The sequence below is a fragment of the Schistocerca nitens genome, chromosome 4 (genome assembly GCF_023898315.1).
Source record: "Schistocerca nitens isolate TAMUIC-IGC-003100 chromosome 4, iqSchNite1.1, whole genome shotgun sequence".
Taxonomy (NCBI): domain Eukaryota; kingdom Metazoa; phylum Arthropoda; class Insecta; order Orthoptera; family Acrididae; genus Schistocerca; species Schistocerca nitens.
This window is the reverse complement of record NC_064617.1, coordinates 552,444,360-552,470,488: the sequence shown is the minus strand read 5'-3', so window position 1 is coordinate 552,470,488 and position 26,129 is coordinate 552,444,360. Positions and strand designations below refer to the sequence as shown.

The window sequence follows — 26,129 nt, the reverse complement described above, 5'->3', positions numbered from 1 at the left end:
ATCATTAGTGGAGTGGAACAAGCAGTTCGTCATCTTCCTCAAGAAGCAGCGGATGACGTAAGGCTTGCTACTAGCCGGATTTTAGCGACATCCAAGCCGCCTAAGTCAAACGTCAGCAGAGAGGAGAGACAAGGACTGAAATTGTTACAGAAGGATGAAGATCTAGTTGTTTTACCTGCTGACAAGGGGAACGCCACGGTAATCCTCAATGCTACAGATTACCACAAGAAAGTTGGATTATTACGGGAGGACAGCACATACCGGATTCTCCGACGGGATCCCACATCGGCGCTTAGCAGGAAGACATGGAAGCTACTAAAAAACTCTGGCCTCTCCGACGAATTGGTGAAGAACTTACGGCCGAGAGCACCTAGGCCACCAAGACTGTACGGTTTGCCAAAGGTTCATAAGGAGAACGTCCCGTTGAGACAGATTGTTAGCGCTATTGGCTCTCCTACGTACAAGCTTGCAAAGCACTTAACTAAATTGTTGGCGCCTATAGTTGGTCACTGCCCACATCATATTAAAAATTCAAAAATGTTTCTTGATATCATAAAACAAATGAAGATAGGCCCAAGTGATATCATGGTCAGCCTCGACGTTGTTTCTCTGTTCACCAAAGTACCTGTGGATGACACATTACAACTGGTGCCTGCTCATTTCTCCTCAGAAATTTTGAAGTTGTTCCGGCATACCTTGACGACCACTTATTTTTTATACAGTGGAGATTATTATGAAATGACGGATGGAACAGCCATGGGTTCGCCACTGTCACCAGCAATAGCGAATTTTTTCATGGAGGACTTCGAAGAACGAGCCCTGAGCAGTGCTCACCTCCGCCCATCATGCTTCTACAGATACGTCGACGATACTTTTTTAATCTGGCCACACGGCAGCGACACGCTGCAGCAGTTCGTCGAACATCTGAATGGTGTACATCCAAACATAAAATTTACATTGGAGGTAGAGAAGGAAGGGAAGTTACCTTTTTTAGATGTGTTGGTAGAGCGAAAGCCGGATGGACGACTGGGCCATTCTGTGTACAGGAAGCCAACCCATACAGACTTATATCTGCATAGCCATAGCTTCCATCATCCGTCTCAGAAGAGAGCTATGCTGAACACTTTAGTACACAGAGCCAGGACTATTTCCGACAAGGACCACCTTGGTCCCGAGATTAACCATTTGACGACTGTTTTCAAGAGGAATGGTTATTCCGCCGGTGAAATTAAATCAGTATTGTCCAAGAAAGTAAGACACGATGCCGGCCACATACAAGAAGAGGACCAACACATAGCGCGGCTTCCTTTTTGCGGTGCTACAACGAGCAAGATAGCCAAAGTCCTGAAGAGGCAAGGAATAAAACCAGTTTTCCAACCACCTAGGAAAATTAAGGAAATGTTGAGACCAGTCAAAGATAGTCTCGGCTTAAGAGTGCCGCGAATTTATACTATTCCTTGCGAATGCGGCAAGAATTACGTGGGCCAATCTGTAAGAACCGTTGCCGACCGCTGCATCGAGCACCAACGCCACCTGAAATACAGGTATTTGGATAAATCAGCGGTGGCTGAACATAGCCTGCTTAACAAGAATAAGATTTTATTTGAAGAAACCAGAGTAATAGCCCACGCAGCGAATTACTGGGACTCTGTGATCCGGGAAGCAGTCGAAATTAGACTTAGCGATAATAACTTTAATAGAGACAACGGCTATGCACTTAGCAACACTTGGAAGAGTGCACTGGATAAAGAAAAATCGCAGAGAAAAACTTCTCGCACTTTACCTCCTGATTCAAGGGATGGCGCTGCAAGCAACGCGGGATAGCAACTACCTCTATGGAAGTAGAGGGCACCACTTCACTACGCGCCATATCGCTGACGTATTCCAGCCAATCAGAAGCCGTCCTTTGCATATAAAAGAGGGTTCCTCGCTAGTTCACGACCCTCCCGGATGATGCCCTCTCTCCCTCCATTTATCTTTCCTATCAACTCTGATCCTCACTCCCCCTCCTTTCCTCTGTCCTTTCCCTGGGCTCCCTCTTCCCCCCCACCTTCCGTCCTGTTTTCTCCCCACTAAACCTCTCCCTACCTCCCTTCTCCCCCCCAGTCCTTTTGTATTCCCCTCCTCTGCCTCCCCCACTCCCTGTCGCGTCTGCCCTCCACCCCTCTTCTGGGTCCTCATCCTCCATCAGCTCCTTTCCCGGTTCCCCCCTTCGCTTTTACTTTCCTTTCCCCCCTTTTTTGTTTTCCCATCTTCTGTCCCGTCTCCCCCCACCTGCTCTCGACTGTTGTGTCACATTTGCCGACTTTTTAGTGCAGTGTTCCAGTGACTATTCAGTGTTGTTTGTCTTTCTCGTGTTGCGAACAGAAACCATGCTGTCGCTCGGTGTGAATTTTATGTCTTTCGTGAACAGAATCCAGACTGTCGCCGTGTTTTTTAATTGTCTATTGTTTTCCCTGTCTGCTTCGTATGTATTTTTCTTAGCATCTTCATCCCTCTGTTGTTGTTTTAAGTTCCACGATTTCTTTTCGCCTTGTTACTCTCTAAGTCTCCGATTTTATCGCCTGTTTTTTATTATTTGTACTCTTGATCTTTGTCACAAAATCTGTCGGCTGAAGAGCGGCATACTAAGCTGCTGCCGGCCCGCCCCCTTCGGGGGGAATTGAAATTCAATAAAGGAAAAAAATAGTTCACGACAGTCAGTTTTAGCCCTGACGACGACCATGGAGGTAGTGGTCGGAAGCTCGGAGTTTTATCCTGAATTGACGCGGCATGTACACCGAGAGATTTTTACTGGTATTGGGTGTGCTCACAACTTACATTTTTCAACATTTGTTTCAAGCATTCCCGATAATGGAATACGTAATCCTTCTATTTTCACTCGATGTTCGCTGTTACTTCAACAGGCTTTGTATCCTAATCCGATAATAAAGCTGCAGTGACTAATCGAGTAACAAAACCCTTTTTACATTATGATTCGTGCAAAGTTTTGCAATGAATTCTTCGTTTATGATACGTTAGCTCTGTCATAGTTACCATATTTGGCTCGATATTTAACAAAATTTGAGAGAGTAATAGCAATTCCAGCATCAGTATTGTATGTTGGCCAGTCTCTATGCTATTTCTACGAAATTCATAGGACACTCTTACAGTCAACAAGCTTCAGCAAACTGCAACTGGCATGTATTAATTATTTAACTATTCTTCATTGTACTGAAAGACAATTTAAATATTCGCATCGCAAGGAACGTAATTTAATGAATGAATTATCATTATTTTGGCTCACACCGTGGTGTACAGTAATTCAATGGTCGTTTTCTTTAGCACTACGACACCACGATATCACGAAATGTGAAAGTTAAAAAGTTTCCTAGAGGGTTGTTAAAAGACAGATATTTCATTCCAGTAATCTAAAAACGAGACTACAGTGCTCTGTAAGTCATACGTAAGTGTGTTGCTGAGTGTACCTGAACAGAAACTGAAATTCCATATTTAAACTGCGACACAAATAATTAATGGAAAAACTGTTGTTTCATTGATCACTTTTATTAGTTTTCCAAAATTTTTCAACATTTTATTCATTTAACTTTCGGCCGTTCAAGTTATATTGTTGTGTATGCCACTGATATTTCGGATTTTTCTGAGATGTCGAGTTATAACTGGCGTGGTACGATATTGCCATTCATATTTCAGAGCTCACCTGAAATCGCAGTATCCCAAGAGGGGGCTCGGCATACGGGATTCCCAAGAAGGCTGTGTATGTTGTGTTGTAGAGGCTTGTGGCTGTTTGCCCGAGCAGTGTACCCTGCTCCACGGTCACCAAGACTTCTTCTCCCTAAATAAATAAGAAAGAGCTTATTATTTAGTTCATGACAAAATATCAGACTTGCTATGCAACTAATAATTTCACTGACAATAGCAGAGTGCCTCTCCTGATAAACATTCTTCCTACATAATTATTTCTGTAAAAGTTAGTTCTATGAATTGCCACGGTGGTCGCGTTTGTAAATTCATATGGAAAGTGTTAGTCCAAAGCTGCCAATGCAAAGAAGTTTTAAGGTTTTATCCTGTTTAATAGGGTCTAAATCATGTCTTTGTAGCGTTGCGCTGTAATTATTACAGCCAGCCAGTGTGACCGAGCGGTTCTACGCGCTTCAGTCTGGAACCGCGCGACCGCTAGGCTCGAATCCTGCCTCGGGCATGTGTGTGTTTTACTTAGGTTAGTTAGGATTAAGTAGTTCTAAGTTCTAGGGGACTGATGAATTCAGCAGTTAAGTCCCATAGTGCTCATAGCCATTTCAACCATTTTTGTAATTATGACAAAGGGTCTATACTCTGAAGAAAAGTGCAAACACAATTCAACCATTATGATCCGAATTCGAGGATTTCCTTTATACCATTATCACATGTTTTTTGATGGTGGGAGCTTTTCCTTCCTATAAACAGAGAATAATTCTCTTGGTGGGAAAATACTGCTGACCTTTTACAATCATTCCTCATATCTTTCCTTCCTGTTCTCATTTTCTCAACATTATTATTAACCTCTGAAGTCTAGTGAGCATATTCCATATGGTTTAAATGGGTCTGCGCACTATGGGACTTTACAAAAAAGAATGGTTCAAATGGCTCTGAGCACTATGGGACTCAACTGCTGAGGTCAGAAGTCCCCTAGAACTTAGAACTACTTAAACCTAACTAACCTAAGGAGATCACACACATCCATGCCCGAGGCAGGATTCGAACCTGCGACCGTAGCGGTCACGCGGTTCCAGACTGAAGCGCCTAGAACCGCACGGCCACACCGGCCAGCGAGCATATTACATGTTAGATTTTAGTTCACTGAAATTATTAATCGATGAAGCCTTATACGTAACATTTTGTTAAAAAATTACACAGACAGACAGTCTATTTCATGCTAATATAATCTAAAGGTGCCCATTTCCTTACGAACTAACGTCATACAATTGCGGAGATGAGAAAAATTACTTATAATAACTTAGTAAAGTATCTACTACACAAAATTTATCGACCTACAATTATATAGTTAATGTGTTAAGCAAATCTCGAAAGTATGGGCAACAACTGCAATTTATTTCGGTGTAAAACCTGGTAATTTCTGAACTGTACTGTCTTCGAATATTTGAATATCAGGTTAATCGGGTTCTAACATTATGATTAAGGGTGTTTATGCATCATTTTCAAGCAGATACCTCTCAATGTCGTTAGAGACAAATATAATCGTCATCATCTTCTGTAAGTGTTCGCAGGCTACGAAATGGTTGCCAACATATTTTCTTTCCCATTATTTAGTTCGCTGTTAACATAATAGTTTCAGCTTTTCTTCACTAGTTCCAGTTTTTGTATTCACAAAATTAAAAATTTTGCGAGCATTTAAACAGTGAAGTATTCAATATGATCGCATTTAAGCAGTGAAACAGTTAATGTGATCGGTGGGAGGTACGACTAACAATATAAACTGGAACTGTCTCTTGAAACTTAGTAGATTAGAGAAAAAGGATAAATATCAGATAGTACAGAGGCTGACACATCCCAAGGCTAACAGCTTGTCTGTCTACGATCTAACAAATAGGCCAAATCAGATAATTCTTCGCTCTGATGAACAGACACCTAATAATAAGGGCATTCGCAAACAAACTGAGTGAGACCAATTTGCCAACATTAGTGTAAATGTACACCAGTTTATGTCCTTTACGCTTTCGACCGAGTGGACCACGTGTTCCTTCGAGGGGTCATGGAACAAGTGGGAATCCCCCTCATGTTTGTGGACACGATCTTGATTAATGGCGCCAAATCGAGAGTCTTGGTGAACGGTGTTAGCTGAGAAAATTTCACGATCCAATCCTCAGTGCGGCAAGGTTGCCCTCTTTCGGCCATCTTATTTGCAGTCACTCTTGAACCTGCACTACGCAGCCTCCGACAACGACTTGAAGACGTCCAACTACGGACCGCATATTTCCAATGCCGCTCATACGCCGACGACCTCGTTCTTTTGATCTAGTCAGGAGACGAAACTCAGGAGGCGGTGGAATGGTTTCAGCAATATGGAGCGGTGGCGGGTAGTGTCATCAACATACGAAAGACCGATGTATAGTCGTGGACATAGGGCTGCCACCAGGGACAGGAATGCCCAAGGTTGGGAGTGGTATTCCATAGAGACATACGACGTACAACAGCGGATAATTATCGTCGGCTACTGCGACAGTTCGCGCATTAATACCACAACATGCTATGCGCGCCATAGATACGTTCCAGCACGCATGTTATGCCAACGTCTATTTGGCACCGAAAATAAATCACTTGCTACATATACTGCCATTGTCCACAACGATCGTGTCAATACTACAGTCGACCTTCGAACATTTCATAAGTGATGAGCTCCTCTTCAAAATCCGCTACGATACCTTGCGCTGCCACGGAAAGGAGGAGGCATTTTACTCGTAAATGTGAGGAACAGGGCGCGTGCGCTATTTCTTAGTACGACGCAACGCTATTGGAGAACAGAGCATGTCCCCTCAATGGGCGCTGTGATCAACGAAGTGGCTCCACATTCACTCCGTCCACCAGTCGATGTTGGCCACATAAGGGCACCGCTAGCACACATTCTGGACTACTTCGTCGATTACAGTTACTTTCAGGCCAGTTTGCCGGAGACCAGGCTGTCCACAACGAAAGCCATATCGAAGCTTCCATCAGCAACAATCTTGCAGTGTGGCCGAACGGAAGTACCCGGCGATGCAGTGGCAGAGAATATGGAGAGCAGCATCTTCCCTCTCTCCCTACATAGGTACGTGCGTTGTGGTATATAGCGGTGAACGGCAAATTCCCGAAACGTCAACGACTGTACTCTGTTCATCTGGTCGACACGCCGATAAGCTCTCACTGCCGGTCGTCGACTCCTACGAGCACCGTTTAGTTTGTTGCACGGAAATCGACTGTTGACTTCTAACGAGGAAAGTGCTGGCCCTTTTACTGCGCACGCCGCACACGGCGATCAAAGCCGACGACCTACTGTTCCCGTACTAAGTATACTTTCTTACCGCCAGGACAAACGCTGTAAACTGGATAAAGGTGATGGCGACGTATTATTTGTATCGCACCGATGACAGGTACATCATAGACTTCTGGTACATACTGCCAGAGCCACATGATATCTTGCGGCTACACGTGAAACATAGAACATTTTTTTCCAATTACTTGGGTTCGTTATTCACGGAATCTCCAGATAGTTGGGGTGTTCCGGGTATGAGAAGTGAAATGAAGAGACAGCTCAACATTCAGGAACTAACATTCGTGCCTGATGTATTCAGGGGACCATATATCGTTTCTAACTTAGCGAGAAGCCGACCAGGATACAGGCCAAAAGGACCGCTGCATAGCTACCGTTTTCTTTTCTTTCTTTTTCTAGTGAACTCTTTGAGTCTAGACGGCGTTAGCAGCCGTTTTTACGTTTGGATGTGTTGAATGGCACCTTTAGGTTCTGTATGTTGTGCTTAGCGCCTATGAAAGGTAATGAAAATCAATAGCCACACAAAACACCTCACATAAAAATTAAAAAATACTAAACAAATAATTAAAAATAAATAAATAAAAAAATCCCTTTCATACCTTGGACCACATCCCCAGAAAAAGGAGGGTGGAGACACTGTGACCAGGCCTCGGGTTGCGAACACTGCCCACCCTGCCTCCGCCAGCCCATGACCTGATCCCCCCCACAAAAGTACCAACAGGCTAGCTTTGCTGCCTCTGGATCACGGGGTCCCGGGTTCGATTTCCTGCCGGATTGGGAATTTTCTCTGCCCTGGGGCTTGGCGTTTGTGTTGTTATCAACATCATCATTCGTGAAAGTGGCTCGATTGGACTGTGAAAAGATTGTGACTTTGTATGGGCGCTGATGACCGGGCTGTTGCGAGGCCCACAAACCAAACAACATCATCATCATTGCCTTCCTAATGTTAATTTTCATTTCGTTCAACTTTTGGTTGTCAGCTAGCTATTGACTTCTCTAGAAAGCATTATTGTGCGAAGACAAACGACCGTTGAATGGTACCAAACTACCTACATGGTGTTCAGATGAAAGCTATCATTAATGGGAAATGTATCAAGACATACCGCGTCTCAGGATTGTATTATACACTACGTCGAATGACAAAGTTAATCAGACAGATGATGAAGAACCGACACTATCCGTGCTCATCCAGTTTCACTACATTTAACACATTTTGACCATTCTATACGCACTGCCAAACCCTACCATGGCCAGCAAGGTTCCGGATCTCTCCCGAATTGACAACGTTTGGTGAATTAAGGGCAAGGCTCTCCAGTCAGCTCTGGATTTTGGACAGAATTTGGCTCGATATCCCGCAGGAGGACATCAACAACTATCAGTCAGTGCCAAGCCAAATAATATCTTGCATAATGGCCAGAGGAGGACCAACGCATTACTGACTCGCTGAGATTGTGAAGCTTAAATAAATCATCCATTATTTTTCTGAAATGTTAATCATTCGTTTGTCTGTACATGTACACAACATCTACCGATTTCAGTCTTTTGCCATAGAGTTTATAGTGCGCGTCGCTGTCAGTTGGGCATTTATTGGTTTTGAGACAATCTTGGTGGCCCATAATGAGTTCCGGCAGCTGAAACCATCACTTTCTAGATCATTTCAACTGGATAAAAGAATCTTCGCTAACAAGATAGATGATAAAGATAACAATCCCCGAGGATTAAACCACTGGGAACTTAGTTTGGTCATACACTAATGATGTGCTGATGTTATACACCAATATCACCGATCGTTCCGATAATGGAAAGTGATGTGATGTCAGTGAAAGTCACAAAAATCTTCAGTGCTCGGAAAGTGTAACCAAAATAGAATTATCGAGATTACCAATTCTTGTTTTGAGGATGACTCATATTGCCAGAATATTTCGTTGACTCCTGAAACAAACGGCGTTTTCAGTATCTCATGGATAGTACTATTGCTTATGTAGGTGTGATACACTCATTATTTTCAATCAATTATTTCATGACTTCATTTATCTACAAGAAATCAAACGAAAGCACTAACTTCTCGTCGCAAATAAGAACCACGATACAGCAATAAATTCAGTAAGACCCATATAACAGTATTTGACGATATGCATTACGGCTCATTTCATTGTTGCTATAATTGCTCCTTCTATATTAATAACGCTCGTTGTCATAACAGTAAAACGTCCCAGAATTTTCTAGGAAATATAGCCCAAAGTTGAACAATACACACTACAGAGTAATTTTTTCTAAAGCCCTTATGACTTAAAAAATATACTGATCCAGATTTTTAACATCTATGCGCATCATGAACAAAAGCGCATGCTTAAAATTTCATCAAAGGCTATTTAAAGTAGATGAAGTTCTCGAGCGCCGTGTAGTTCTGTGTAATACCTTAAGGCGTGAATGAATATGGAGGAAGAGTGGCCTTTACCTTGACCAAGGCTGCAAAGATGGTAACCAGTAATGACACGAGTGGTGAGCTGGGAAAGTTCATAGCGGCTGCGTTAGCTACGACGGATAGACAGTACCGCTTGAAGCTAACTACCTACAGTGCCGGACTGACGCCTCTAAACCTCCATAGCGCACCTGATATTGTCATGAAGTTGCTCAAAGGCCTCTCTTGATTAGATTATTTTGAGTGTCGTATGTTAACTCAGCAGCTCTGGCAGATACCTAACAGTTCGAGAGGGCAATTAAGAGAGAAAAAGGGAATGACAGATACAAACTTTACTCTAGAAGGTCATCTCTAATAATCTTCTTTTCTTAAGATTTTCATGATCAGCGTACTACTGTCAATTTTTTTACGTTACGGGAAATGGGTCTTTGTAACCTCAGATTTTCCCCTGATATCCTTGATTCGCTCTGTTTCTCAACAGTTCTGTGGTGTTCTGCCTCATTTGAGCTCACGGCCAACCTCACAGGTAAAAAACACACAAAGACGAGGAGATCATAATCATGTCGCCATAATATTAATAGTAAGTATTTTTTATGTTTCTATACGACACGCAGTAAACTAAGATAAGAATTAACGTAACCCGTGAAATGGATTTGCTTATAGCGCTTTCTAAAGTATTCGAGTGATGCTGATTGGGGACTCCAATGATAATTCCGCCAAAACACAGTAGCTACATAATTATAATAGCTCCGAAACACTATTCGGATTTGAAGAATCTATAAGACTATGTACAGTTATCATATAATATACTGAAGGCAGGTCTTCACAGATTGTTCCGAATTTTTACCACTTGCAGCCCTAATTAGTTACTTGTCACCTTGTCCCTTCCTAAACGTTGCGACACTCTTAGGAATGGAAGCAGGTCCAAGAGTTGGAGTAGATTATTTTAATATATGTCTAGAGGACAAGCTCTCTAATTCTATTAAATTTTATTGGCACTGTAGGCCGTTATGATTTTCATGACTTCTAGTTCGCTGGAAACCTTAATTTAGTAATTAGAGTTAGATAGTTAGTTAATGTTGCGTAGATCATTTCAACGATTATTTTAGAGAAATGATGCGGAACGAGTCAGTTTACTGGATATGTATACAAGAATAATGTTAACTACAATGATCATCAAATTTTTAGCCCCACTCATAGAGCTACACTTGAAAACAAATGTATTATGCTCTTTCCTACAGTGTACCAGTTTTTAAATATAAATTCGTCCTCGGAATAGAAGTAGATGGCCAGGAGAAATGATTTTAGGTTGTATTTAAAACTTGTTTTGCTGCTTGTCAGACATTTAAGTTGTAGGGCAAATGAACAAAAATTTTAGCATACTGAATTTATTTCTGATCCACTGACAGCTTTAATGTTAGGTAATAAATGCCATTATTTAATCTACTGTTAAAGGTATGGACATCACTGCTCTTCTTACATAGTGACTGATTATTTATGACGAATTTCATGAGCAAAGGTATGTACTGTAATGGTACAGCTTATATCCCTAACTCCTTGAAGTGGAATCTACATTGTTTAACACCACATCTTATTCTTACAGTTCGGACTTGTGCAATCAGTACTTTCTTTCTAAGTGGTGAGTTACACAAGAAAACTATTCGGTTCTGACCAATCATTACTTTCTTTCTAAGTGTGGAGTTACATCAGAAAACTAATCCATAAAACGTTATTGAGTGGAAGTATGCAAAATATGTCACGATTTTGATTCGCTTGTTTCCAAAACTATCAATTAGACAAAGAGCAAAGTGAGCTGAATTTCATTGTTTGAGCTCAGGAACATGTTTTTATCAACATGTAGAGTCAAAAATGTGGAGCGTTGTACCCTACTTACTGAATCTTGTTCATGTCTTACATAAATCAAGAGTTGGTATAATTCTATTTTATCTACAGAACAGAATATAGCGTATTTTCTCCAAATCCAGGAAGGTCCGGTTCAGAGATCCACTTTATAATTCCGCAATTAACGTCGTTACTATCTCCTGTTATTGTCTCTAAGGACAGGCAAGGATCTCCAACCCCAAAACCGACAGCCGGCACCTGATCTACGCAGTGCATGCGCGTTTGCATACTTTCATTCTACAAAATGTCGGGACCACCGATTAATAATCTACCAGCATTGCACATTTTCAGGGGCGTATCTCGCTCTTACATTAACCTGTATTCCTGCAGTGTTAGGCATTTAAATATGTTTCCTCGACAAATGTAGTCCAAAAATGTCGTTACTCCACATTAATTTTTTTTTTTTTTGATATTACGAATTTCTTTGGTCAGAGCATTTGTCTTAACTGTAAAGTCATTTTGTCGTTAATATTTGCTCTGTAATAAAGTCTTTGTGATAAAATAGGATTTCAAGAAATTTTTCGTAATGTGGATTCTTATATAAAGGTGCAAGTTCCAAGTGACCAACATTACTCACCTACTGAGATAAGTCCAGTTGAAATTGGCTGTGTCAGGGGTTCAACATGGAAAACATAAGGGTCACTGGTGGCGGAGCCCCATGTTCCGCAGTGTGCACTAAACGACGTGCTCCGAAACAATTGTGCTTGCACCACCTTCGTATTTTGTAGTGACACCTACCACAGATCAACGCGTGTCCTGCGAAACAGTGCGGGTAAACTTATGAGCTCCACGTTCTGTGTCGTGGCGTGGCCATACACAATGGCGAATACTGTTTCCCATCTTTCAACCGTAGTACTCACGATAGTCGAACACCAAGAGTAGACGAGGTTCGCTCTTCTCGAGATGCTCGTTTCCAGGCGCCACGTCGTAACTGTCTTCCCTTTCATCATATCCTTTGTGGATTGGGAATAGCAACTGTGATTAAATTTGGTGGTTTATGTAGATGGAAACCGGTAGCTCTTTGAATTTAAGACGATTTATTGTACCATTAGCTAGTTTTCGAGGCACAATATGCTCAACATCTGATAAATGTCTTTAGGAATATCATTATCTGCACAACGTACAATTAGGATGGTAGTGCTCCCGGAACTAACGGAAACTTAAAGTTAAGTTAACGAAATATTTACAAAACGAAAGGTTTTTATATTTTCGGATCCTTAAACTGCACTGTCTCGGGATACCGATTACAAGTTTATTACGATAATGCACATTTTAGGCAGCGCGCGCGCGCGCACACACACACACACACACACACACACAGTATTTAGGTACACTTCGTTTCACAGTAAACAAAAAAATTACGTAGTCGAAAAGTATGAACATGTCCAAGTAAGGGCACTGTAAGACCCCCAGGAAGATCTTTTCGTTTCATATATAAAATGACGCAAAAAGTGCATAAAAATTATTGATGTAACTAATGAAATTTCTGGAATATATTGTCTAGGTAAGAAATTTAAGTGATTAACATTGCAACATCATAAGTACATGTAACCGCGAGATAAGCCGTTGCAAATGTGAGATGCTGATAATTAATAGACATTTGAATGTTAATGCAAACATGCAAACGTAAATGAATTTTGTTACAGAGATGCCGGCTGTCAGTTTGTGGGATGGAGTTCCATACCTGTGGCTCTTGGTCGATCAATACACGGACAGTTAACGCTGTTTGTGGATGACGCTGGAGTCGTCGTCTGATATGTCCCACATGTACTCGATTGGGGACAGATCTGGTACTCGAGCAGGTGAAGGTAACATGTCCACACATTGCAGACAATTTGGGGTTACAACATTGGTATGTGGGCGGGAATTATCCTGTTGGAAAACACTCCTTAGCGTGCTGTTCATGAATGGCAACATAACAGGTCAAATCACAGACAGTCGTAGAAATTTGCAGTCAGGGTGCGGCGGGTACCACACCTGCTATCATACGAAGTCGCAACACAGACCATAATTCCAGTCGCAGGTCCAGTACGTCTAGCATGCAGACAGGCTGGTTGCAGGCACTCAGTTGGCATCCTCTTAACCCACACACGGCCGTAATTGGCGCCGGAGTAGAACCAGCTTTCATCAGAAAACACAACAACCTGCCGCGTCCTTCTATTAGTTCCCGCTTGACACTAACGAAGTCACAAATGACGGTGTTTTGGGATCAGTGGAAAGCACGTTGTAGGGCAACTGCCTCTGAGTTTTCCTGCTGCTTAATTTGCTGTTGCAGATGCAGTACGAAGCCACAGAGCCATACGCCGAACATCTCTTCTCTCGTGCTAGTGCCACGTGGCCGTCAGAAGCCCGGTCTTCTTCCGACTGTACATCCTTGTGATCACCGCTGCCAGAAGTCACATACTATGGTTACATTGCTGCCAGGTCCTTCTGCAGTATCACAGAAGGAACATCCAGCTTCTCTAAGCCCTGTTAAAACACTCTTTCAAACCCAGTGAGGTGCTTTCTCGCTGTATAGCCATTCTTGACCAACATCAACTCACCACGCCAGTCTCAAAGGCAGCTAACGCTCGCTATCAGCGTGTGTTTAAAGCAAATGTGATTTCCGGCCTTATATGACGCTACTGCCGCCACTCCTATGCAACAGGTGCCATAACTGAATAGACATCTTCTTTCAGCTGTATAAACACGCCTACCAACTTTCGTTCATGTCGCAAAACGCCTTCTTGGTGTTCTGTTTTTTTTTTTTTTTTCAATTTTCGAGACGCATATCAAAATTTCCGTTACTTCAACGAACATCACGACATTTGCCTCTAACTGTAAAAGGCCCAGAAAAAAATATTCCTGCAACGTCCATATCTGATGATGGCTCTAAGAAAATGGCTGCAAGCACTATGGGACTTAACATCTGAGGTCATCAGTCCCCTAGACTTAGAACTACTTAAACCTAACTAACCAGAGGACATCACACAGATCCATGCCCGAGGCATGATTCGAACCTGCGACCGTAGCAGACTCGGGGTTCCAGACGGAAGGGCCTAGAGCCGCTCGGCCACAGCGGCCGGCAGTGATGTCTCTGCAGGTACTCGAAAACTAATATTGTATTTCATTTTATTACATTCTTTCAATATTTAAAGACCTGCTCCTGATATTTTAAAAAGGAAATCGTGCGTTTTACAATTTTATCTGTAATAGTAGCAACATTGTTCCACATTACTACCAAAATTTGTTTGAGCAATGAAAGCGTTAGTACTAGAAACAAGTTACAAAGAAAATTAAATTAGTTCAGAAAACGGAATGTTAAAATAATAAATGTTATTGACTTGGAAGAAAGACAGGAAAGGGACTATCTTCAGATTTTGGTGTACTGTTAAACTGATATGAAACATAAACATTAAGGTTCGTGTTGTTGCTATTTCAGGTGGGAGGGCCTTGGCGGAAACATTTATTCCGTACCATCTGAAATAGCATACTAAATGGTGTCTTCTTGCATTACTAAAAGAAATGCTTCATGATTGTGCGTATTTGTTTCTACTGTCTGAGAACTAGTCCTAGTTATTACATGTGAGTCATACTCATTGCACTATTTTTGTTGATATATGTAGACTTAGTTCTGCATGTTGTACGTATGCTGTTATGTTGCAAGTTTGTGTGCATTATGCTGTTTCCCTTAACTATTGCCATAGGCTGTAGGGAAGCCTCGGAACTTAAAATTTGAGCCCCGCCTCCCCTTATGGCATATTAGATAGAAATAAAGATTGCCTCATTCTTTTCATTAGTCATTTTCCTGTACATTATTTAGTTATCATATTTAAAGTGCAGTTTACAAACATGGACGAATCACTGTGCTTTTCTTACTAGTTTTTATTTACCTTTTTAAGGTACTCCTTATGTTATGAGAATGTATAATGTTGCTGTATTTGTGTCATTTTGTGTGTCTGTGTCTTCATCAGCTTTTGTGTCTGTGGCCGAGTTTGTGTTCTCCCAAGGATCTTCTTGTCGTGTTTGTTGTCTGCCTGTTCGACATGTCATACGAATTTCTTGGTCTGTAGTCATCATGCAATGTTCTTGAAATCTTATGAGTGATGTTCCCTAGAGCAAACCATTTGTCTGAGTCTCGTAACATATCTTTGATATTACTGTATTCGGTTGCAGATCGCACGTGTGTAGGGGTGCTGTAATGTAATTCTACGTATTCAGGAGACCCATATGCCACAAATGTCCATGTAGCACTCTGTCTAAAACCCAAGCGGATCAGATATGCTGGGTACAAGCTGTATCCGGTCAAGGAATGAACAGTTCCATTGTCTGGATTCGCATGCTTCAGATTCAGTCGTTACCGCATATTGGGGTAGAAGGAGAAAACGCGACGGCCTTTGTCCGTCGTCCTCCAACCCCGTTATGTTGCCATGTGTCAAGGCGCCAGCCGTTAATCACGTATGTCTACAAATTCAAAAAGCGACTAATTGCATATCGCAACTACATAAACCGCTGATGTTCTTTTTGCCAAAGTTGTATATGCCATGGGATTTCCGCAGTTTGCGGCTCTTGAGGTTGCTATAATGATTCTCCTTTCGTCTCTGCTCCACGTAAGTTCTTTCCTTACCGCATCACGTGGCCACAACACCACCAGGTGGCATTCTGTCTCGTGGTAGGCAGTGGCCATAGTGTTTTGTTCATCAGTCCATGCCAGCATCTTGTGTGCTTGTCTACAAAACAGTATTTATCAACGTTATTCTTTGCGACAGAATAATGACCGGAAGACCTAGGTATAAGAGACATTCTTTTTGTAACTTTATTTCCATGTATAGCATCACTCAAGTGTCAAAGACTGTTCCAGTCTGCCGAAATACGATCGTCATTGTAAGATATAAATTTTCACAATTTTTGATAGTAAACTTTTTAATAATAATTTTAATTCATTAATAATAAGATCTCTTGTTGCAAACTGGAGATGTACAACAGGTCACTTGAATACTGACGTGTAGGAAATGAAAAACGTTCACGTTGTTTTACTTAACGCAAGCAAGAAACCAGTTTAAATAACGTTTTAAAAAGAAGATGTTTCATTACGTAACAAACAGATATTTCATATGCTGTAAAATATAGAAAGACACACGCATAATTCTAGTATTCCCCGAAAGCAATTTTTGAAGAACGTACGAAGTGTTTCCAACTGTCTGCCCTGGCAGCATACTTCCGTAAATGGAGGCTTAGGCCTAACACCACGAAGACAGTTGTAACTTGCTTCCACTTCAATAACAGAGAAGCCGACAGATCTCTGGAAGTATACCTTGACGACACAAGCCTCAACCACAACAAGGAGCCAAGGTACCTAGGGGTCACTTTAGACAGAACCTTGTCATTTAAATCACACCTTACAAAAGCAGCTACCAAGGTGAGAACAAGAAATAACCTCATCCATAAACTCTGCGGAACCACCCGGGGATCAACCGTGACGACTCTGAGGACGTCTGAGCTGAGCCTGGAATACTCCGCGGTGGAGTACCGTGGACCAGTATGGCTTATAAGTAGTCACGTGAACAAAATCGATGTGGAACTTAACAACACCATGCGCATTATTTCAGGAACCGTTAGGTCTACATCTAACTTGTGGCTACCTGTCCAGAGTCATATACCACCCCCAGAAATACGACGAGAAGCAGCCTTGGTCAGGGAATACAACAAGATCCAAGCAAACTCTGAACTACCGGTACACATCGAGTATCAAGAGGCTTCGTTCAAGACATCCTCCTCTTGCTATCGACAGCCTCACTGGGGCTGACATCGACTCTTGGAGAAGAGAATGGCTCCAAAATGCCCCAACAACTGGCCACCTAATGCTCTGTATTACTGAGGTAGTTCCTGGGTTTGATCAGCCCCGCAAGATCTGGTCAACTCTGAACTGACTAAGAACTGGGCATGGAAGATGTGCTGAATCACTCTTGAAATGGGGACGGTTGTCTTCGCTAGCATGTGACTGCGGCTCGCCTAAGCAGAACATCTAACACATCAGACAAGAATGCAGTGCCAGATCGTTCAGTCGGGACTTTGAAGAAATCCTCATGGCATCCCAAAACTAGTTTGACCCCCTACTATGGACACTTACTGCATCTAAATAATGAAGAGCACTTTAACATTGTATCTTTATGTCCTGGAACAGTGAACGTTACTCTTTTTTATTAATATTTCCTCAATCACACAACATAATCCATCATGTGGCTTCTGAGGCTATGTAAACGCCACACTGACTGTTGCACTAGTAGCCATTTCCTGTGTATAGTACTCCTGTGACCTTTAAAGGAGACCTCTATAGTTCTCCACTGTATTTCAAAGGTCAAGAAATCCGTATCCAAGACCATCGCAGAGTACGCTGCGCTTCTAGTTTCAGCCTTCTCCTCAGTTGCCCTAGGTTCTGTGCAAGATACTGAAAGTAGTGTGACATTCTTTCAACACCTGTGAGATGTTAGCTATCTTCACAAATTCCTTCAGAAGTGTAAAGAAACAGAGCACGAACTCAGAACCCACGTGACAGACGGCATTCGCCAAATGATTCATCATTTACATGGCCTACCTTCCCGACAAGCACGGAATTTCCCTGAGAGGATAATTGCCAGCCTAACTTAAAACGACCAACAACCAACACACACTCCTCAGAGTTTGTCCGGACTTTTCTGGAAAATGAGTGTAGGTTCAACAGCGTCCTTTGATGGCTGATACATACTCGTACTGTCACTGAGCAGTACTTCACACCTGTTGTTAAGGTACAACAGGAGAGCAGATCAACTAATACGCAAATTCAGTTTCTGCTCAAAGTTACACGAACCAACCATTTACCGTCAAAGGGTGAGGACGAATCTGCCAGACCACTGATATCGAAAGGTACAGGTATATCAGCGTTTCCCGAGGATTCCACAGATATTGGTACTGCCACAGTGGTAATTTCCAAGGATGATTGCCTATCGAAGCTGGAGGGCTCAAAACGATACATATCGAAGATGCGATAGTAAATCGATTATGGAAGTCTCGTGGTGCGAGTTACGAGTATGTTTGAAGGTGTATCTACAGAATGACAAAAGAAAAGCGATAGAGAAGCACTTGTAAATTGAAGGGAGACGACTTACCTTACTCGTCGTCGGTGTTATCGTCTTGTGACAGTCCGCGTGATGTATAAGCTGCAGGGACAATTCCTTTTTTCCCGTACCCAGGGTAAACTCTGCCAATATCTCACAGAAATATCGGCAGTGTGTCGCATGCTTCGACTTTCCCCTGCAAACGCAAGTTGTGAAAGTACAGGTACTGGAACAAATACAGTTCGTCCCTCTGGCCTGGACGCCCTTCTCTTTTTATGGTAGACTTGACGGACTTCCACAGCCGTTCTATATTCTGGGTATGGGCACTGGCGTTATCTGAAGAGACAAACTCCACAGAGTGATTCACGAATTCTTGCTCGAACCCTTCAGCTTTGAGAGTCTGGTACGACTGAAACCCGTCTGCGATGACTTTTGTTCCAGGCAATACGAAATTGTTTATGAGACCAACTAAAGTCAACTTGTCTCGGGACAATACCCTCACAACGAAACACTTGCGTGACTCTATCCCACCAAAAACCCAAATATGATCTAGTTCACTTTTGGAAGGTCGTCCTCTTTGATTCTTTCGTCTAGCAATATGAGAATCGTCTACTTTTACTATTTTATTCGGTCCGCCAATTGGCTCACTGTCATTTGTCACTATCATGTAGCACACTTCTCGGCAAAACCCGAAGTACTCACATACGGTATCTGCCGATAACTCAGTTTCTGATGCTGTGGCTTCCAACGTATAATCTCGAATCCAGAACGACACAAGAATTACGCTCGTCTGAAACGATAATTTAGAGAACTCGAACCACTTATTTTTCCTGATGCTGGTTCACTTTCCGCAAAGTCCGCAATGAAATTACAACGACCGTCCGGCAGAAGTCCATACTTCCGGCAAAAAGTCAAACATTTGTCTATACTGGATATGCATGGAATTAGAGTTTTACATGTGACGCAGTCCGCAGAAGAAACTTGAGAAGCAGCACACATTACACTTCCTATGAAGAGAAACTGTGTCGATTTCCCAATGAAATCACAAACAATTACGGTGGGAGTGTAATGTACTCGAACTGAAGAAACAACGCAAAACTGATAAAAATTAAGATTACAAATAATTCATCATAATGTGTACCACGAGTCTTCCATAATCGATTTACCATCGCATCTTCGATATGTATCGTTTGAAGCCCTCCAACTTCGATAGGCAAACATTCGCTGCATGTGTCCCAACGTCGTTCCAGCCCAAAAGTGCGAAGCCTGTTCCTTTTGGCCAACACTGTAGCTTGTAGCAGCAACCAGATTTCCTTCTGCACCCACACACTAAATACACTCCTCACGCACTTGCTTTTCATCCAGAACCGTACACTAACCCTTCGTCTAGGGGCCCAGGGGTAGCGTCTTTGATTAGTAATCAAACCGTCCTCGGTCCCTGGTTGGAACCTTGTCACAGCTTAAATTTTGAATAAAAGTCATCAACATTGGTGGCCGAAGGTTTCCTGCATAAGGAGCCACACTTATTCTGCCAATGGGTTTGTCAGAGAGGGTGGAGCAGCAGACAGGAGTGGAGGGCACTCTCTCGGCACAGACGGGGGGGGGGACTGCCCCTAAAGACGAAAGAATCAGCAATGATCAACATCATGAGGATGCAAGGACATTAAAGACACATAATGTGCATCCACAGAACATATGGCCTACAATTGAAAAAAACGTCGTGATGATTGGCAAAAGATTCCGGAATAATCCATATTCGGATCATCAGTAAGGGACAGCCGAGAGAAAAATATTCAATACCCAAAGAAATGATAACGTTCTACAAATCGGGGTGTGGGTTGTCGGAAATTTGAACGTGGTAGAGAAGCCAGAAAATCTGAAAAGGGAAATACAAAGGCTCAGTTTAGATATAGTGGGGAGTCAGTGAAATGGAAAAACGAGAAGGATTTCTGGTTAGATGAGCATTGGGTAATATCAACTGCAGCAAAAAATGGTATAGCTGGAGTAGGTCTCGTTACGAATAAGAAGATGAACAGTTCAGAGACAGGGTTATTCGCAGCAGAATCAACAATAAAACAACACCAATAACGATAGTTTAGGTATAGATGCTGGCGTCGCAAGCCGGAGATGGAGAGATAGAGAAAGTACATTAGGATACTGAACGGGTACATAAAGGAAGATGGTAATGTAATAGACATACGTACAAAGAAGGTAGCTGTGAAGAAACCATGAGTAAAAGAAGAAATACTTCAGCTGATCGATGAAAGAAGGAAGTCCAAAAATGTTGAGGGAATATGGGGAATAAAAAAATACAAGTCACTTACCAATGAGATAAAGAGAAAGTGCAGGGAAACTAAGGCAAAATGGCTCGTTCAAAAATGTGAAGAAATCAAAAAAGAAATGATTGTGGGAAGGACTGACTCAGCACACAGAGAAATTAAAGCGACCTTCGCTGAAATCGAAAGCAAGGGTGGACAGTTGACAGCGACAGCTGATAGCTGTAAAATTTGTTTTGAAGGCCTCTTGAAGGTAAAGACTTGACTGATGACACGGGAGAATAAGAGAAGAGAGTCGATGTTGAAGACATAGGTGATCCATTATTAGAACCAGAAATTAAAAGAGATTTGGAAGACATAAGATCAGGTAAGCAGATGGGTTAAACAACATTCCATCAGAATCGTTGGGGAAAGTGGCAGCAAAACAGCTTTTCACGTTTGTGTGTAGAATGTATGAGTCTCGCGATATACCACCTGACTTTCGGAAAAATATCATGCACACAATTCTGGATACCGCAGGAACCGATAGGTGCGTCATTTACCGCATAATCAGTTTAGCAGCTGATGCCTCCAAGGTACTGACAACAACAGCTACAGAAGAATAGAAAGAATATTGAGGATGTGTTAGATGACGATCAATTTGGCTTTAGGAAAGTCAAAGGCGCCAAAGAGGCAATTCTGACGTTGAGATTGATAATGGAGGGAAGGCTAAATGAAAATGAAGACTCGTTCATATGAGTTGTCGCCCTGAAGAAAGCGTTCGACAACGTAATATTGTGCAGGATGTTCAAAATTCTGAGGAAAATAGGGGTAAGCTATAGGGAGAGACGAGTAACATTCAATACGAACAAGGGCCAAGAGGGAATAATAAGAGTGGAAGGCCAAGAACCATGTGCTCGAATTTAAAAGGGTGTAAGACACGGAAGTACTCTTTCGCCCCATGTGTACCATCTACACATCGAAGAAGCAGTGTTGGAAATAATAGAAATTTTCGGTGTGGAATTAAAGTTCAAGGTGCAAGGATATCAATGATACCATTCTCTGATGACTTTACTATCCTCAGTGAAAGTGAATAAGAATTACAGGTTCTGCTGAATGGAATGAACAGACTAATGAGTACAGAATACGAGTTGAGAGTAAATCAAAGAATGACGAAAGTACTGAGAGACAGCAGAAATGAGATCAGCGAAACATTTAACATCATGATCGACAATCACGAATTAAAAAAAAAGAAGAGGAAAAAGGCTTTCTGCTACCTCGGTAGCAAAATAATCGATCCCGGACGGAACAAGGACAACATCACAAGCAGCCTAGCATTGGCAAAAAAAGAGAGCATTCCTGGCCAAGAGAAGTGTAATGGTGTCGAACATATGTCTTCATTGAAGAAGAAATTTCTGAAAACGTACATTTGGAGCACAGCATTGTTAGGTATTGAAACATGGACTATGGGGAAACCGGAACAGAGGAGAATCAAAGCATCTGATATGTCGTGCCACAGACGAATGTTGAAAATTAGGTAGACTAGTAAGGTATGAAGGTTTAGCGCAGAATCCGAGAGGAAAGTGATATATAGAAAACACTGAGAAGAAGAAGGGGTACGATGACAGGACATCTGTTAAGGCATCAGAGAATAACTTCCATGATTCTAGAGAGAGATTTGTAGGTAAGAACTTTAAAGGAAGGCAGAGATTTGAATACATCCAGCAAATAATGTAGGATATATGTTGCAAGTGCTGATCTGAGATGAAAACGTTGCTACAGAAGAGGAATATATGGCGGGCAGCGTCAAACGCGTCAGATGACTGATAACTCACAAAGGACACACCCAATCCAGACGGAGCATAACTGAGAAACCACACCCAAGAGACTGAATTACATGACAGAAATGAATAGGCAAGCTGCTAAAAACTTAAAATAAAAGACTATTAAAGACTAGCCCTAGTGACATCAGTGATAAAAAAAACATTCACAAATTGCTGTATGAACATGTACACTGAGCACTGGAGCACTGCACAAGGGCAAACAGTAAAGTATAGAATTACTGATACCTTCATTGTAGGTATCTTCAATTGAGCAATGAGATGGACGACTCACGTAGAATATCGTATGTCCTTCCTCATCATTATTACATACTGAAAATATTGAACCTACATATCAACAAGTTTTAAACTCGTATTAGAAAGAGACGAAAACACATGTATATACTCAGTGGTCCCATCTTTCCAGGGTACTTGTCACCGTGTATTTCATGTTGCCATACAATGATGTACAAAAGGGCATGATCATTGGCTTTTTGGTCAAGTGTGGAAGCATTTCCGAAACGGCTGAGTAGTAAACTTTTCGCGTGGCGCCATGCGTAAAGCACAACTTAAGGACAAAATGGTGCTATCCAAAACCGGCGCAGAGGTGACTGTGGTGTACCATGGGCCATACACATAAGGGTTGCAAAGATGTGTACGGGCGAATAACCGTGCAACTGTTGAACAACTGACCACGCAGATGAACCAATCGGCTATTACCATCATCTGCTCAATGTACGTTCAGAATAAGATGCTGCGTATGGGCCTCTGCACTCATGCTGACCGCTGTTCATCAGCAACGAAGTCTGGAATTTCCAAGCATACACCAGAACTGGACGTCCACTGAGTGGCTAGAGATGAATCACTTTTTATACCACATCAGGTGGGTGACCATTGACGTGCACGGGGCGAAACATCTGAAGGCAAACACCCTGCATGGCCGGAAGGCATTCCCCAGGTAATCTCGCTATTCCCGAAGGATAATGGATCAAAACCAGTATGCACCTATCCTTGGGGGACAGCGTCCACCCCTAAATGCAGTTTGTTTTTCCTGGCACGATGGCACCTACAGGCAGGAAAATCCAACAGGTCACACATGTTGAAGTTTATGTGCGTGTGTTGAAGAGCACCCGCATGAGTTTACCGTACTCTTCACCAAACTCCGCAGAATTCAGCCCAATCGAGACTCTTTGGGGCCACCTCGATCGGGCTGTTCGCGTCGTGGATCTTCAGCCGAGAAACCTAGTGTAGCTGCCCACTGCACTAGAGTCGGCGTTACTCCACATACCTGTACGTACCTTCCACAACCTCAGTGACACTCTTACTGTACGTCTCGCAGTGGTCCGCACGGCAAAAGATGGTTATTCAGGCTTTTGACAGATGATTGGGCGATGTACGAACAAATTTGACAGTGTATGTAAGAACAGCAGTGTCAACATCGCGATTCCTGAGACTAATGTACGACTCATGACAGATGTGGTATACTCACAGCTGATATATGCTTATGATACTGTAACAAGTGATAAATGTTTATGGTCCATTGTCCATATCGTGCTGTGTCCATTCCACCACAGTACTCGCTCTGTACTGGTCGCCGTTGCTGCATCAATTAGGTTACTATGCGATCTTACGTTACATTTGTGAACGTATCACTAACCGAATTAGACAAATTTCACTATCACTGCATTTAAATGTGGGTCGGAGAGGAATTCAGCGCCCTTTTATTAGAAGTATCAGCGACGCCGCTTCAAAATCGACCCCAGTTCCTGGTGACTATACGCATATTACGGTGAATTCAGACTCTGGAGCACCTAATTATTCAAAAATCAATTAAAGTACAGTAGAGTCTTCGTAAAACTACTACTTCCTTCTAAGGAAAACAGATGGATGGGTGGCCCAGCTTGATGTGTCATTCATCATTCCCAGACAAGTATTTTTATTCAATAACAATTAAATCATGAGTCAACTGACAGTTACCAAGATTCTTGCGAAATATATACAGATAGTTAAGATTTTTCATTAAAATTCACGATTTGAAAAGAAATTATCTTTATACATAAAACACAAATAATATTCACAAACGCCAACTGTGCAACACTATGGTGAACCCACAACAGACAGTTAATTAAATAAACAAAGCTGCGGCGCACTCTGTGTCCCAACTAGATCACAGCTGTGGGCTAATCCCTCAACAGGGCTTGATCATAAGTCTAACAAATATTGAATAAAAAACATTAAAATGCATTCTTCTCCACTGGTTATTCTGCTTTCATATAGATAAAATAATGCCGAGCTGCCCAGAGCTACCGAAATGTAAAACTGGAGCAACAGTTGAACTTCACTTACTGTCCATAGGCTTGTTCCATATAAATAATGATAACCCAGCAATAATAAAAAGCCACTTACACTGTCATTTAAAAGAATTATTACATAATAATTCAAACAAAATTTTAAAAATTCAAGATATTGTTTTACTGGGGCTTCCTAGGGGCTAATAGACACTCCATCTGGGATACGCACTAAATTGTAGATGGCCAGTTAAACCTTACACGTATAACCCGAAAGTCTCCTCAACACGGAGTGAAAGAGTGCGGAAATACGAGCACGCACACACATATGACCCACACGTGCGTGTCTTTAGGCTGAGCACACACAACTTTACATACAGGTCAAATCCAATGTCTCACCCCAGGAGGACCCAAGAGGCCTTCAACGAACCGAAATTACAATCAGTAGTATCAAACACTTGATAGTAACTAATCGTGATTTCAAGTACCAGATTAACACTTGAGCCATCCAGAAACCTCCAGATTAAGACACACAATGCTAAAGAGATCACCAAAAGGCATAAAGAAACTGGATTCCTGGTGCGATGTAACTTTTGCATTTCCTGTTTTTATGTTTTCGTTTTCTTTAAAGGCAAAGAGAAAAGATGAAGCGGTAGCCCAATGTAGAGCCTGCGCCTACCGTCATGTAGTTTTCTTTTTCAAATGTTAGAAAACATAAGACTTTTCTTTTCCTGTTCCTCGATAGGAGGAAGGACTCGCTCTTCGCTAATGAACGAATGGTAAACGCAAGTTATCTTAGAGCGTAATCGGCGGTAGCCATTTTGGTTGTGAGAATAATTATAAAGTCTGTATTTTTGATGTGTGTGGAAGAAATAATACACTCGTATTTCGTTAGTGAAAAATTGAGTTATTATTCAAAGTAGTACTGTAATATAGAAGAACTGAAGAAGCCTACCTGTGTACTTCGGAGTTATCACTAAGATCCGACTACTACATCATGGACACAGTCAAGATTGTGTACGTGGATACGGCAATCGGACGTACTATTATTAATTGGCAAACATAAATCGAAGGCAAGAGAAAGACTATTTCGTCCATACATAACTAATATGAACTAATATGAAGCAATTTACAGGCATTGTCCAGCTTATTGTGCTTGTCCGAGTACCGAAACATTTTTTAACTATGGATAATATTTTTTAATACATTATAAAGTGGCAACAAGTGATAGACACGGTAAGTAGTGGGCAGAACTGTGAGTACCAGTATTGTTAAGAGAATGAATATACATGTAAGTTAATAATTTCTTTATATTCCATGTACGCTGATGACATGACAGAGA

At 41.9% G+C, this 26,129-nt stretch overlaps 1 protein-coding gene across 3 annotated transcripts in view; it reads right to left on the bottom strand.

Moving 5' to 3' along the window:
• LOC126253067 (para-nitrobenzyl esterase-like) overlaps positions 1-26,129 on the bottom strand; it is a 186,356-nt gene that overhangs the window by 52,646 nt on the left and 107,581 nt on the right. Inside the window, exons 1-2 of one of the 3 annotated variants that reach the window (XM_049954157.1) lie at positions 9,486-9,608; positions 3,701-3,835 (exon numbers count right to left, since the gene is read on the bottom strand). The exons of the other annotated variants lie outside the window; for them this stretch is intronic. Of the exons in view, the coding sequence (XP_049810114.1) occupies positions 3,701-3,835; positions 9,486-9,548 (198 nt within the window). The 5' untranslated portion in view covers positions 9,549-9,608. Of the gene's footprint in view, positions 1-3,700; positions 3,836-9,485; positions 9,609-26,129 lie in introns of those variants that run through there. 3 annotated transcript variants of the gene reach the window in all.